Source organism: Rhincodon typus, unplaced genomic scaffold (assembly GCF_021869965.1).
Source record: "Rhincodon typus isolate 14 unplaced genomic scaffold, sRhiTyp1.1 hic_rhity00000611, whole genome shotgun sequence".
NCBI classification, from domain to species: domain Eukaryota; kingdom Metazoa; phylum Chordata; class Chondrichthyes; order Orectolobiformes; family Rhincodontidae; genus Rhincodon; species Rhincodon typus.
In genome coordinates, this window is record NW_025966249.1 from 22,529 (window position 1) to 35,815 (window position 13,287).

At 39.7% G+C, this 13,287-nt stretch overlaps 1 protein-coding gene across 1 annotated transcript in view; it reads right to left on the minus strand.

The window, feature by feature from the left end:
• LOC109910458 (formin binding protein 1-like) overlaps window positions 1–13,287 on the minus strand; it is a gene marked incomplete at both ends in the record, with an annotated part of 37,189 nt that overhangs the window by 17,988 nt on the left and 5,914 nt on the right. The window contains one exon of the mRNA XM_048621384.1: window positions 4,697–4,750. Within this exon, the coding sequence (XP_048477341.1) occupies window positions 4,697–4,750 (54 nt within the window). The remainder of the gene's footprint in view (window positions 1–4,696; window positions 4,751–13,287) is intronic.

The following is a 13,287-nucleotide window of genomic DNA, read 5'->3' on the forward strand; positions in this document are numbered from 1 at the left end:
CGTCAGCTTTCCTGCTCCCCTGATGCTGCTTGGCCTGCTGTGTTCATCCAGCTCTACACCCTGTTATCTCATATCTAAACTCATCTGCTTTTATTCAAAGACACTGCTTACCTAGTTGTGATTTGCGAATTGTTGTCATTGGTCTTTGTGATGTTAATCAGTGAGTGGTAGTATAAGGGTGCACGATGTATAACCATCTTATTTCAAAGTAGCCTAGGAATTGTGAAAATTTTCCCATCTAATTTACCTTCTACCATCTTGATGAAACAACGATAAAGGAACTGTTGATCAATCATTGTAATCAACCTTCATCATCAAGTTTAGAGCAGGCCTACAAATGATATGGAAACCCTAGTAGTGTGGAAATGTCCAGAACCATAGGTCAAAAACATTTTTTAACCAAAACAGACCGCTCTTATCTTTCCCAGTATTCCCTGTCATCATCATCAGCAATTCCCCAGACACAAGGATGACCTTTGTCAGGCTTGATGAGTGCTGTGATGACTCTGAAGCCCAAATTTGGATCCATTGGATTTCCTACAGTGGCAGCAGATTGTTGTGAGGATAAGTGAAATTCATAGCATCCGTCCTGTTGACTTCCTTCTCCTCTGGCACCACCACTCCACCTCATATTTCAGTTAGTCAATACAACAGCCTTATAGATCGAGACTACTTCTGTTGACTTTAAAGACCCTGTTATTGAAAAAGTTTTGTAGCTTGACTAACACTGGCATAGTTGACATAGTGCTGGACTACTTCATACATTTAATATCATTTATTGCAAGTTTGGGTTTCTGGTTTGAGACTTAGTAATTTGAGAGTTTTCAACATGTTGTAGTTAAAAATTAACTTCATTTCTGTAGCCATGCTGATTTTTTTTTAAACAGTTGAGGCTTTAGAATGAATGGTGATTTATGCATTAGAAGGTAAATAGTGAGTCCTGGGTTTTTTAGAGAACTTTCAACAATTTTAAAGATTTAACGAAAACACCCATATAGCTTATACAGGGAGACTTTTCTTGTCAGGTTTTACTTTGAGAGGAATAATCCAGTGAAGTCCCTGGAATAGACTGGTTGTATAGAGAAATGCTCTGTTGAGAAGGAAAGGGTATAGTGAACTAGACCAGCTTTGAGTGAAGAGTCAGTATTAGTCCCAGTCTAAAATCATTGGGACTAAACCTTGAAGAGGCTACTTAAAAGCTATATACATTTGAGCAGGTGCATAATAGCTTCTTTCTGTAACTATCTGCTTTTAATTCGAGTCTCGACAAAAAGTTGAAGTTACAAGTGACTTAAATCTAAAAGGTGTTACAATACTCCCACCAGAGTCCCTATAAGAGTGATGTTTTGGGTACACACAAAAGCGGTTTTGTTTCTTTTTGATTTATAAAGGAGTTTTTGGATTAATAGGATTATACTTTTGTTGCGTTTAAAAAAATTTGATTTTGTGATATAAATAGATGGTTTGATTTATTCTACATTTAACATCATCTCTTTTCTTAATAAACCTCTATTTGATAGTTAAAGCAAAATCTGCAGAACTGCACGTGCATATTTCACTGATGGCCTGGTGGTATTATCATTAGACTGTTAATCCAGAGACCCAGATAACGTTCTGGGGACCCGGGTTCGAATCCCGCCACGGCAGATGGTTGAATTTGAGTTCAATAAATATCTGGAATTAAGAACCTAATGATGACCATGAATCCACTGCCGATTTTCAGAGGAAAAACCCATTTGGTTCACTAATGTCCTTTAGGAAAAGAAACTGCTGTCTTTACCTGGTCTGGCTTACATGTGACTCCAGACCCACAGCAATGTGGTTGACTCTTAACTGCCCTCTAGGCAATTAAGAGTGGGGAATAAATGCTGCCTGGACAGCGATGCCCTCATCCCGTGAATGAATAAAGCAAGAACCACATTGTTAAAACCAAATCAAAATATGATCTATCAAGCCACATCTATCGCCTGTAATACCATCAGCTGGGTTCATCACAACATATATTTAGCAAACGGGTTACATGCCTTCACTAAATGAGTAAGAACTTGGAGGTTACACCAGAATTGTATGCAATATACTTATGATTGCACTGGAGACGGTACAAAGATTGAGCAAGACGTTGCCTGGAATCTTTTTCAGATAGGTTAGGGTTGCTTTCTTTGGAGTAGAGCAGCATGAAGGGAGAGGCTATGGGTGTTTTCGTTAGGCCAAAAAAAAAGTTTATAAAATTGAGAGAGGCTCAGATAGAGTGCAGAGAAAGGCCTTATTCATTTTGATTGTGAGATCCATACACTAAATTTATATCTCTGGTTAACAGATAGGAAATTTTTCACCTATAGGGTGGTGATAAACTGAAAGTTACTGCTTGAAAGAGTAGTTGAGCTAAAAGCCATCATAACATTTAAAAACTACTCATATGTATTTGAATTGCTGCACAAGGCTATGGATCAAAAGCTGGAAAATGGAATTATGCTGGATAGTAACTTATCGCTTGGCAGGAACACATGAGGCCAAATTATACCAGTTAAACGGGGTGAATGAGAAAATACTTTTAACACTTTTACTTTTAATTAAATAACATATTAAAAGTCTACGTGCAAAACAAACATGAACATTAAGTTCTTGCTACTTCGGAATGTTAAGTTGAATTCTTTAACAGTGTATCATGCCAAATAACGACACACATACTTTGAAGTCTAACGCATTGGCTCAGGAAGTGCCATAGGTGTGGTTTCGTATTATTGTCCAAATAATAAGGCCAAGGTAATAATTGTCCAAGGTAGGACTTATACAGTAAATAGTAAAGTCCCGAAGAGTGTTGTGGAACAGAGGGACCTAGGAGTACAAGTACATAGTTCACTGAAAGCGGCGTCACAGGTGAACAGAGTGGTGAAGTAGGCATTCGGTATGCAGGCCTTCATTAGTGGAGGCATCGAGTATAGGAGTTGGGACGTTACGTTACAGTTGTATAAGTCATTGGTGAGGTTGCACTTGGAGTGTTGGTCAGTTTTGGTCCCCTGTTATAGGAAAGATATAGTTAAACTGGAAAGTGTGCAAAGAAGATTTACGAGGATGTTGCCAGGACTAGCAGACCTGAGTTATAGGGAGAGGTTCGCCAGGATAGGACTTTATTCCTTGGAACGAAGGAGAAAACGGGGTGACCCTATTGAGGTGTACAAAATCATGAGGGGCATTGATAGGATGAATGCAGGTTGTCTTTTTCCCAGGGATAGGAAATTGAAAACTGGAGACTGTAGGTTTAATGTGAGAGGAGAAAGATTTAAGAAGGACCTGAGGGGCAACTTCTTCAAGCAGAGAGTGGTGCATATATCGAATGGGCTGCCAGAGAAAGTGGTTGAGGTCGCTACAATAGCAACATTTAAGAAACATTTGGATAGGTACGCAAATGGGAAGGGTTTAGAGGATATAGACCAAATGTGGGCAATTGGAACTAGCTGAGTGGGCACCATGGTCAGCATGGGCCGGTATGTGCCAAAGGGTCAGTTTCCATGCTGTATTACTCTATGACTCCATTGTAATTTTCCTCAGTTCCTCCATTCCATTTCCCAAATTACAGCCATTTCCAGGATATGACTTGAATCCTTGCATCCTTTAAAGTGAAGACTGATGCAAAATATTTGCTCAATTCATCTGCCATCTCTTTGTTATCCATCAATTCTCCAGACTCACTCACTACAGGAAGAGCCAACACTCACGGTGTTAACTTATGCACTCATGGAACATGAGCATCACTGGCTGGCCATTATTTATTGTCTATCTATAGTTGCCCTTGAGAAGGTGGTGGTGAGCTGCCTTCTAGAACCACTGTAGGCAATGCGCTGTAGATTGACCCACAATTCCCTTAGGGAAGGAATTCCAGGATTTTGACCCAGTGACAGTGAAGGAACAATGATATAGCTCCAAGTCAGGATGGTGGGTCGCTTGGAGGGCAACTTGCAGATTGCGGTATTCCTATATTGCTACTGTCCTTGTCCTTCTGTATAGAACTAGTCATGGATTTAGAAGGTGCTGTCTAAGGATCTTTGGTAAATTTCTGCAATGTATCTTGTAGATAGTACATGCTGTTACTGAACGTCTGTGGAGGAGGGAGTGAATGCCTGCGAATATGGAGCCAATCAGGCAAGCTGCTTTGTCCTGAACGGTGTCAAGTTTCTTTAGTGTTGTTGGAGCTATGCCCATCCAGGCAAGTGGGAAGTATTCCACCACACTCCTGACTTATGCCTTGTAGATGGTGGACAAACTTTGGGAGTCAGGAAGGGAGCTACTCGCTGCAGTATTCCTAGCCTCTGACTTGCTCTTGTAGCCATTGTGTTTATGTGGTGAATCTAGTTCGATTTCTGGTCAATGGTACATCCCCTTCCAACCCTGCAAGATGTTGATAGTGGGGGATTCAGTGATGATAACTGAATGTCAAGGTGCCAATCATTCACATCTCTAATCTTATTTTCCCTGTACCAATTTGCATGTGGTTCAGGTAATAATCCAGACAGGTTCTGTTTCATAATTTAGTGTCGGGTTCCTTATATGGACTGTGTAGAACCTCTCTTTCCTTAACATGTTTACGTAATTGGCACCTACATGGTCTACACCGACTGCCATCATCCCCTGTCTCTAAATTTTTCTCCAGCCCTGAACAGATATCAAATGTTAAGTATGTCCATAATCAAGTCTTTACCTGGGTTCTTCATCTTTACTTGAACGTTTGGGACCATATTTCTTAACAAGGTTCCTATAAATAAAAATAACATTTAATATTAATACAGGTACATGCATCTTTGTCTGTGTAGTGCTTTAAGGTATCCGAAAATTTTCTAAGTGTTAAAGAAATGCAAATTCATTTTTTCATCATAGAATTCCCACTGTTTCATTCAGCCCAACAAGTCCACACCCACCCTCCGAACAGCATCCAACCCAGACCCATCCTGATAACCCTGTGGCTAATGCACCTAACCTACACATCCCTGAACACTATGGGCAATTTAGCATGGCCAATCCACCTATGTGGTATGCACATCTTTGGACTGTGGGAGGAAACCGGAGCACCCGGCAGAAACCCACAGAGACATGGAGAGAACTTGCAAACTCCACACAGACAGTCACCCGAAGTTGGAATCAAACCCGGGTCCCTAGCACTGTGAAGCAGCACTGCTAACCCACTGAGCCATTGTGGCTAGGGTAACTGCATACTGTTTAAAAACAGGTTTTAAAAAAAAATCTTAGCAGCAAGCTTGAAATTGCTATCTAATAATTGGAAAAATCATATATGTGATATGAAACAAAGATCCCTGGAAAGCTTCATGGTTGTAATAGTTCAAATAACATGTGAAATGCAAGTCACCTTTCCCGAATAAGGCTACTATCTCGTCAAGGAGAGATGACTGCTGGTGAATTTAATCGGAAGGTTACCATGCCTAAGATGAGTGACAAGGTTCTGAAAGCAGGGCCTTCATCGTGACCTCCGTTCGTACGGATTCAATACACACTGTTGGTTCATTCTGCATTGCAAGCTAGTCATCCAACCAACAGAGCTAACCCACTCCAATAAAGCTGAAAATTACTGGTGCAAAACATAAGATAATTGTAAAATATGTGAATTTTATTGTGGTAGAGTGAAAAAGAGCTTGCAGGTGCAAGTCCATGTGTGAACAAAGAAAATGTACAATAAAAGTCCTTTACAAATGTTTCCATACTTAAGTGCTACCCCTGAAAAATTTCAGACTGGGCAGAGGATATCATTACAGTATTTCATCTTTTAATAAAGACTGCTGGCCCCTTAACATATTAACATATTTTATATCCACTTAATTTCACAATTGACTGCATTGTTTACAGACAACACACTGTTACTGTGAAATCTGTTCACACTTTCAGGGGATTAAGGTCCCAAGAGTTATGTAATTGACATAAGTTGCACTCTTGTTACAGGTATAAAATAATATTGGGATTTACCGTGTGATGCATTTGTGTTCCAGTTCAATGAATATTTCTTTTAAATAATTGAGAATGTTTTAGCTTTTTAATTATAACAGTACAAAGGAGAGTGGAAGCCTGTTGTAAAATTGTTTAATATAGTGGACATTTGTTTACAGGGCAGCAGGTTCATGTCTTCCAAAAGAAAATCTTTATTTAGTCTTCACTTGCTCGTTAAAAATGGCTAAAAATAGAAATTTTCTTACTAACGTGATGCAGATATGAGGAACGGACCTTCCACTGTACAATTACATACAAATGTACGAACACGAGGAAATGACCACGTAGCCCATCTAGCCATATTTTGTGCAGCTTTGTACATTATCTGTCTTTCCCAGTTAGTCAGTATTTTGGACCAGTGGGGAGCCAATGTAAAACCATTTGGCCAATGTAGAATGAAAACGTTATCGCATGAACCAGATCAACACTCCCTTTAAAAATACTGAATTGATCACACGGCAAATCTTCAGTCACTTTCACGAATATTGAGTTGTCAAATATCCATAATCATACGAACAGACACTTGGTAAGTAAGCTTTGGAAAAGAAGTACAGAGCACAAAGGAATTTCTGCATCCTTTGTTAAACAAAACTGCCTGCAGCTTGCTGGAAGTCCAAACTGAGCAAGGTTGTAAATTCAAGGAAAGGTGAAACCGACATCATTAAAGGGATTTAATGAAGCAAAAAGATACAGCATGACAGAATAGATATTTGCATTAAGAATTAGATCAACTACAGAAAGCAATAAGGTGGGAGAATGTAGATTAGATTCGAAGACAGAAAATATACATAAAGGAAAAGCAAGAAAATTAATTATTATGTATTCTAGAAAGCTCTAAAATTTAACTGAAGTGAGATTTAACGGTTCAAATTGTTCAGTTCCTGAAAAGGAAAGGTCAATCAGCTTTGTATTAACAATTACTACTTCATAAAAATGGCACTCACACTCTTGATTGCCAGGCTTGACTTTCTATCAGCAGTTTAACACACTATCACTGTACAATTTCTACAACAAGAGGAAAGTCAAGGCTATTGGCGCAGAGCCAAAAATGGATCAACAAAAACTGATCGATATGCATAAGAGTCACAACTCATGGTGCGACTTTTGACTTGATATTATCGGCTAGCAAATTTAAGTGCTCATGCTTAATGCATTTATTTTTCCAATAAAATCTGTCCAAATGTGATGCTTAATCATTACAGATATGATTAGCCATCAAATGGTTGATTGTTCAACTAATTCACATGAAGCTTTACTAGGTAAATCAATCTTCAAATTTAACTGAAAGTTTGAAACCACAGCCGTTTCTCACATTCCTAAGTAGCACCTTTACTTTTCTCTTTAAACTGAATGGCCTTGGTTTTGTTATCAGCTGTGGAGGGATAGTGTTGAGCACTGACCTCAGGAATGTTGCCCACAAGAGTTTAGCAAGCTTTAAAGCATCAATTTCCTCTAATCTGATGTAGATTTCAATCTGGTGCATGATCCGTGACATTCAGCAACAGTTAGTCAATCAGATTGAAGAATTATCACTGACAGCAAATCAGAAAATTTACAGTTTGTGTTATAAGATCTTTTTAAATCATTTCATAAAGTAAAATAAAAACTGATGCTCACATAGGATTACAGTGGAAGCTGAAATATCAAACAAACTTTAAAGATTATAGATGATTGGCCTTTTTCAGTGCCACTACTTTTCTATGGCTTTAGGACTGCAATTAGCTGGATAAGAATGAAACGAGACGAGTACAATCCCACCCACCCAGACAACAGTGGAGAGGCATTTGAAGAGGACAAAGCGATCAACTATATTAAAGGTTAGGGACAACTCAGGAGGTGATCATTTAACTTTGGTGAAATTGTACTAGATATAATTTATGACTCTGATACAAGTCAATTGATATTCCAGCAGGGTGGAAAATTAATTAGAAGAATTGAAATGGTGCATTCTGGGAGAGAATGGAATGGATCTGGGGACAACAAGCTCAAGGCCTTAAAAGGCGAGAGGATGTTGAAGATGCAGCACAGGGTAATAAAGGCATATTGAAAACAACCTGAAGGCAGAACTATTAACATATTCAACAAAGCTCAACATTTCACAGCCAGAATAGTGCAGAAAAAGTTGACATAGCAAATGAATATTTGTTATTTATATTTGTAAGAACTACAATAATGAACACTGTGCAAGAATAAGGCAACAACACTGACAGCAACTTTCAGCTCTCCACATTTAACTGTGCACATGCAGTATCAGAAGGTGCTGTCAGTTTCACAGTGATGACAGCGCGTAAACTTCACACGGTCAGGAAGATCACACCTAGAGGGAGACACAGTCTGAGTGAGAACATAGTTCGGGGAATTTGGAGGCAATGTGGTAAATCAATGCAGAGGGGGTCAAAGGTACTTTTTGCTTGCTATTCTTTGGCACATACTTCATTCAGTTGCATGGAAAATTGTCAAAAAAGTTAAATGGTGGGATGACTCAGCACAGGTTACTGAAGTTTACAGAACAAGTAATAGGACAGAGAATGTGGAAAGTGTCAGGAATCTAATTTAAGGCACAGATGAGGGGATAGTCACGAGAAGGCGCAGGGCAGTCAAAACAGCACAGAGGATGCTGTACTTAAATGCACTCAGTAAACAAATAAATGAGCTTGCAGTGCAGATTGAAATTGGCAGGTACGATGCTGTGGGAATCACAGAGATTTGGCTGCAAGGGGATCGGGGTGGGGGTGTCGGCTTGCCTTGTTAGGAAGAAATTAAATTAAAATGTGATAGCGAGAGTTTTATACAGTCAGAAGGCGTAGAACCTGGGTGGGTAGAGTTGAGGAACTGTGTAGGAAAAAATACCCTAAAGGGAGTTGTGTACAGGTCTCCTAGCAATAGTCAGGATGTGGGGAAGAAAATAGATCAGGAGATAGAAAAGGCATGTAAGAAAGGTACTAACACAATAATTACGGGTGACTTCAAATGCAGATGGACTGAGAAAATCAGGTTCAAGAAAGGAATTTGTGGACCATCTAAGAGATGGAGCAGCTGTGGTAGAGCCCAATAGGGAACAGGCAATTCTGGATTTTGAGATGTGTAATGAGGCAGACTTGATTAGGGAGCTTAGGGTGAAGGAAACCTTCGAAAGCAGTGAGGATAACATGATAGAATTCACCCTGCCATATGAGAGCGAGAACTGGAATCAGCTGTAATGGTATTACAATTGAGTAAAAGGTAACTACAAAGACATGAGGGAGGAGCTGGTCAAAGATAATTGCAAGGAGCGCCTCGTAGGGAAGACAGTGGCAAAAGTTTCTGGGGGCAATTCAGGAGGCACAGCAGAAATTCATCCCAAGGAAGAAGAAACATATTAAAGGGGAGGATGAGGCAACCATGGCTGACAAGGGAAGTCAGGGACAATATAAAAGCAAAAGAAAAAGCATTGATGTGGTGAAGATTAGTGAGAAGCCAGAGGAATGGGGAGCCTTTAAAAACCAGCAGAGGATAAGTAAAATGTAATAAACAGAGAAGATGGAATATTAGAGTGAGCTAGCTATTATTACTAAAAAAAACGGCAAGTTTTTTTGAAGATAGCTAAAAGAGGGGACATTGGATTGTTGGAAAATGAGGCTTGAGAAGTAGTAATAGGGAACAAAGAAATAGCGGAGGAAATTAACAGGTACTTTGCATCAGCTTTCATGGTGGAAGACACCAGCAGCATACCAGAACTTTGAGAGAGTCAGGGCGCAGAGGTGAGTGTAGTGGCCACCACTAAGGAGGTGGTGCTGGGGAAGCTGAAAGGTCTGAAGGTGGATAAGTCATCTAGACCAGATGGACTGCACCCCAGAGTTCTGAAGAAGATAACCGAGGAGATTCTGAAGGCATTGCTGGGGATCTTTCAGGAGTCACTGGTGTCAGAGAAGGGCCCGGAGGACTGGAAAATCACTAACATAATATCCCGGTTTAAGGTGGGAGGGAAGCAGAAGACAGGAAACTATAGGCTGGTTAACCTGACTTCAGTCGCTGATAAGATTTCAGAGATCATTATTAACAATGAGATTGTGGACTATTTGGAAGTGCATGGTAAAACAGGGCTGAGTCAGCACAGGTTCATCAAAGGGAGATTGTGCCTGACATCTGTTAGAATTCTGAGGTAACAGACAAATTAGACCTATGGATGTGATCTATTTGGATTTCCAGAAGGCTTTGGATAAGGTGCTGCACAGGAGGCTGCTAAATAAGTGTTAGATGCAAGGTACTGGCATAGAGGATTGGCTGACTAGCAGAACCTGTAGGCTAACCTTAAGAGAATCCTGAACTAGGACTCCCAAGACCCTTTGCCCTTCAGATTTCCAAAGCCTTTCCCCATTTAGAAAAGGGATAAGGACATTGTTTTCAGGATGGCAACCAGAGACTATTGAAGCTCCGCAGGGTTCTATGATAGGTCCACAATTATTCAAGTTATATATTAATCATCCGGATGAAGGAACTGAAGGCACTAGTGTTAAGTTTGCAGATGACAGTAAGATAAGTGGAGGGACAACCCCCTCAAAATATATTAAGGTAGCCTAGACCCCAGCTTTTTCTTATTTTTAAGGCACATGTAAGGTGTTGTGATTCAGATGCAAACTCAATTTGTCAACTACTGGGCAAGAAGCAAAACAAATTTTACTTTTATACTGTAGTTAAAAACAAAAAGAAAGTAGAATTGGAATAACTCTACTGGAAAATTTGACAGAATAATAGATTATCTAACTAGTAAACAGCAACTTTCCAAGAGAGTAACATCCCATAAACACACCCTTGGAAAAGGCAAATTCAGTAAAATAGATTGTCTCATAAGCAATTCTAGCAGCAGGAAGAGAATTCCAGCTTTTAGCTCTAACAGGGAGGGGAATAACAGCTTCCACATCCAGTTTCAAGATCTCAACAGTTACTGAAAGTTAATACTAAAATCCTCATTCTGTGGGAGATTGACCCCACCCCTTCATGCTCCTTCTTTTGTTCCAACTTAAAAGAAACAACCCTAAAGCCTCACAAGTTGTTTAGTTTTCTGGCTGAGAACAGATCATGTATCACCCCTGTCTCAACCTCACTTCATAAAAAGTGCCAAAGGTCTCAACTTCTCTTCATAAAACAGAAAAAAAAAAGCACAAAATACACCTCTTAAAGCCATAGAATCATCACAGCAAGTAGTGTTGAGGAAGTGGGGAAGCTGCAGAAGGACTTGGACAGGCGAGGAGAGTGGGCAAAGAATTAGCAGATGGAGTACAATGTAGAAAAGTTATGCACTTTGGTATGAAGAACTGAGGCATAAATTATTTTCTAAATGGAGAAAGGCTTTGGAAATCTGAAGGGCAAAGGATCTTGGAAGTCCTAGTTCAGGATTCTCTTAAGGTTAGCATACAGGTTCAGTTCGAAGTTAGGAAGGCAAATACAATGTTTACACTAATTTCAAGACAGATAGAATACAACAGCAGAAATGTACTGCTGAGACTCTATAACGCTCTGGTCAGATAGCATTTGGAATATTTTGAGGAGTTTCGGCTCCATACCTAAGGAAGGACGTGTTGGCCTTGGAGGGGCTCCAAACGAGGTTTACAAGAATGATCCTAGGGATGAAGGGCTTGTCATATGAGGAGTGGTTGAGGGGTCTGGGTCTGTACTCAATGCAATTTAAAGCGATAAGGGGCCATGTCACTGAAACTTACAGAATACTGAAGCCTGAATACAGTGGGCATTGAGGAGATGTTTCTATTAGTAGGAGACACTAGGACTCGAGGCCACAGCCTTGGAATGAAGGAGTGATCCTTTAGAACTGAGATGAAGAGGAATTTCCTCAGCTGGAGTATGGTTAATCTATGGAATTCTTTGCCATATAGGGCTGTGGAGGCCAAGTCATTGAGTGTATTTAAGACTGAGATAGATAGGTTCTTGATGGAGAACAGGCAGAGAGATGGGGTTAAGAAACATAACAGCCATGATCGAATTGCAGAGCATACACGAGGGGCCGGATGGCCTAATTCTGCTCCTCTACCTTACAGTCTTATGACATTTCTGCTATTATGACAACAATAAATTCCAAGTCGGTATCTTTATGCTCCACATTTAGATAGTCAGGTTCTGTTTCACACAAACAAAGCTAAAGTTCAATTTCATTTCATGGGATTGTACATACAGACATTAACTATTCTGTCACAAAGCAACTGTCCACTTTCCAGGACGAATGCCTTGGAAATCACAATAGCTCCATTTGCTCCATTTTTCAAACCATTGCCTTTTGTAAACAGATTTTACTCTCTAAATGTTCTCTGACAAACAACATTCATTATACCAATTTTATCTAAAGCACAGAAATAAAGGCATTTATGAATGCTTTCTATTTTGAGCAGTGGAAAAAAAAAAAGTGGGCAGATCAAAAGTTCTATGAACTGACCATAAGGGAACAAAGTGATATGGTCATGCATTATACTGTCAATGCGTGAAGGACCACATGTCTTATCTTTATGTAATGTGTGCACTGGGGTCAGTTGCACCTCAATCAAGCATAGAGATTATGATGACATATTTCTACAAATCCTACTAGACTTCACATAGTAAATTCTTGCAGAAGGAAAATTAGTGTCAGAAGTTTACCTCCAGGAGGAAAATTAACCCCTACTGCCACTTTTCAGTCATCTAGAGAACATAGCAACATTCCGCGGTCTCAGCTATCAACCCATTTGTTGATCTTTGTGATGGATAGGAAATCAAAAGAGCACCAATGTCCACTTCAAGAACATGATATCTCTATTTCTAAATCAGCCTGTTTTCTTCTGAAACATTCATCCCTGCCTTTTCAAACTTCTTAAAGTGGACAGATCAAAAGTTCTATGAATTGACTATAAGGGAACTAAGTGATATGATCATTGACAATGTGTGAAAGACTACATGTCTCATCCTTATGGCAATGTGTCAATATCGATAGCTGGGTAACCTACCTCCACTCTCAACACTTCAGCTCATCCAAAATTCTTCTGACCATGTCCTATCTCAAAACTAAGTTCCGTTCACCATTAACCCAGTCCTAAAAATCTACTGAATTCTGGTTTCCCTAAAATCACAAGTTTAAAACTCTCATCCCAGTGCTTTAATCACTCCAAAGCCTTACCTTTCCACATCTCTGTAGCCTCCATCAGCAACAGAACATCCAAACCTTAGACACGACTTCAAGTCAATATAAGAGTCACTGAGGTCTAAAGCACACATAACGGCCCATTGAGTCTAAACCAGTCAAAAACAACCAGCTAACTATCCTGAGAGAGAGTA